The sequence below is a fragment of the Myotis brandtii genome, unplaced genomic scaffold, assembly GCF_000412655.1.
Source record: "Myotis brandtii unplaced genomic scaffold, ASM41265v1 scaffold33, whole genome shotgun sequence".
In the NCBI taxonomy this organism is placed as follows: Eukaryota; Metazoa; Chordata; class Mammalia; order Chiroptera; family Vespertilionidae; genus Myotis; species Myotis brandtii.
The window spans coordinates 87,248-89,146 of record NW_005362713.1 but is presented as its reverse complement, the minus strand read 5'-3'; the positions used below and the strand labels follow the sequence as shown (position 1 = coordinate 89,146).

The following is a 1,899-nucleotide window of genomic DNA, read 5'->3' as shown; positions in this document are numbered from 1 at the left end:
CTGAGGCCCTGGCTGAGCCCCCGGCAGAGCAGTCCCAGCAGGCCCCTCCCGCAGAGAACATCTCCCACAGATGACACCTCGGCTGTATTTCAGCTCCAGGCCCAGAAAAGCCGCAAAACCAGGTGGGCGGCACCAGGACCAGCTGTGATGCCTGACACCCCTGCCCTGGCACTGACCCATCAGTGGCCACCACGGCCCTGGAGGAGCCCACCTGGAAACTGGTGACTGTTCTGCTGGAACCCTCCCCAGGCCTCCCCTCTGATTCCCGCCTGCGAGAGAAATAACCCCCAAGACAAAGGACCCAGCGCTCTCCCCCAGGAGCCGCCGCCATTGCCGCCCCCTCTCCTTCCCCACAGCCAAGCAGTCCTGCTCTAAGGGACCCCATGAGGCTTGCAACCTGGGGAGCAATGGGCAGTGGCAGCTCCTCCCAGGCTAGTCCCCTCCACCTGACCCCAAGACCCCCTCTTCTCTGACTCCCCAGAGAGCTATGGCGGCCCAGCAGGGCGCTCCTGTTGCTTCTTCTACGCGAAACCCTTTCTGTTTTCCATCCCGGCTTTAATAAACGTTGCCTCAGTCACCTGGGCTCATGTTGTGAAATCTTTCCTGCACAAAGTCAAGAACCCACATGCTACCGGCCGGCTGACCCCAGGCAGACCGCTCAGGGCCAGGCCCCTTTCTGGGAACAAAAGGAACATGAATCTGCCCACCCTTTGTTCTCAGTTCCCCACCCAAAAGCTTCTCTCCCTGCGACTGGCCCTAATGCCAGGCGGGCCGAGGCCACGCGCAAGGGCTGCTGCCCACTGAGGCCGGCCTGCCCTCCGCACTGGGCTCTGCCTGCAGCGACTGGACGCCAGGAGCTGGGAACGTGCTCTGGCTGCCCAGGGTCAGAGCTGCTGCCGCGGTGGCATCCCCAAAGGTGCCCCAACTCACCATTCACGAGGCTGTAGAGAAGGTGGTTGGGTTTGCCCCTGTCTCCATCCATGGCGACCACTGTCAGCACCTCAGAGCCCTTGGGAACAGGAGCGGCGGCTGGAGGCTAGGGTGGTGCTAGGGCCCCACCCCAGTAGTTGCCCCGTCAGGCAGTGGAGGTGCTGGCCTCACCCAGCAATAGAGCCGGCCTCTGGCCTCCGTGGGCCCCTCTTCTCTGGGGAGCTCACAGGACCGCTGGCCTTGCAGGGACTCAGCCACACGTCTCTTACTTTGCCTCCTTCCCCACATCCCCCACTCAGCCCTCAGCCCTGTCCCCACCTCCAGCTTCACCCCTCTTCTCACCCATGCTTTGCCTTTGGAGGTATCAGAGGGGAGGCAGGAGGCTGGTGGGAGTGGCCAGCACAGAGGGGTCCCAAGTAAAGGGCAGGATCAGGCTTTTACCTGGGCCCCGGGGTGCTGTTTGAGGGTGTGGCCCGGGCGCACAGCTAGACAAGCCCTGTTGACCTTGACCTGACACCCCTTCTGTGCTCTCTCCTCAGCAACACAGAGGACGCCCCCACACCTGCCAGTCCCAGCGGGGAAGGGTGGGGAGGAGGCTGGCACCTCTCCCTCCTTCCCTCCCTACCCCCCCTCCCTCCCTCCCTCCTGCCAGCGCCCATCCCAGAGGGGGGCATTTTCACTTGGGCCTGGCATGGGAATGGTCCTCAGTAAGGGTTTCCGTTGCTCTACAAGATCAAGAATCATCCAAAACTGGGGAAGTGAAGATGGGGCATGCAGCTCGATCCCACAGGAGGCCTCAAGCCCCAGCCCTGGAAGTCTGGAGCTGTGGTCTGGGGGACCCTGTGGTGCATACCCTGGAAGGAGGGCATGTCCATGAGGGGGTGCATAGAGTGGGAGCAGGGAGGGGGGCTCCCCCCTCAACCCAGATATGAGGGGGGCAAGGGCCTTAGACTGAGGGCATGTGACAGG

General features: G+C 63.0%; 1 protein-coding gene across 1 annotated transcript in view; it reads right to left on the bottom strand.

The window, feature by feature from the left end:
* The window catches only part of CDHR1 (cadherin-related family member 1), a gene marked incomplete at its 5' end in the record, with an annotated part of 22,797 nt that overhangs the window by 12,914 nt on the left and 7,984 nt on the right, over nucleotides 1-1,899 (bottom strand). Inside the window, one exon of the mRNA XM_014543617.1 lies at nucleotides 931-1,009. Within this exon, the coding sequence (XP_014399103.1) occupies nucleotides 931-1,009 (79 nt within the window). The remainder of the gene's footprint in view (nucleotides 1-930; nucleotides 1,010-1,899) is intronic.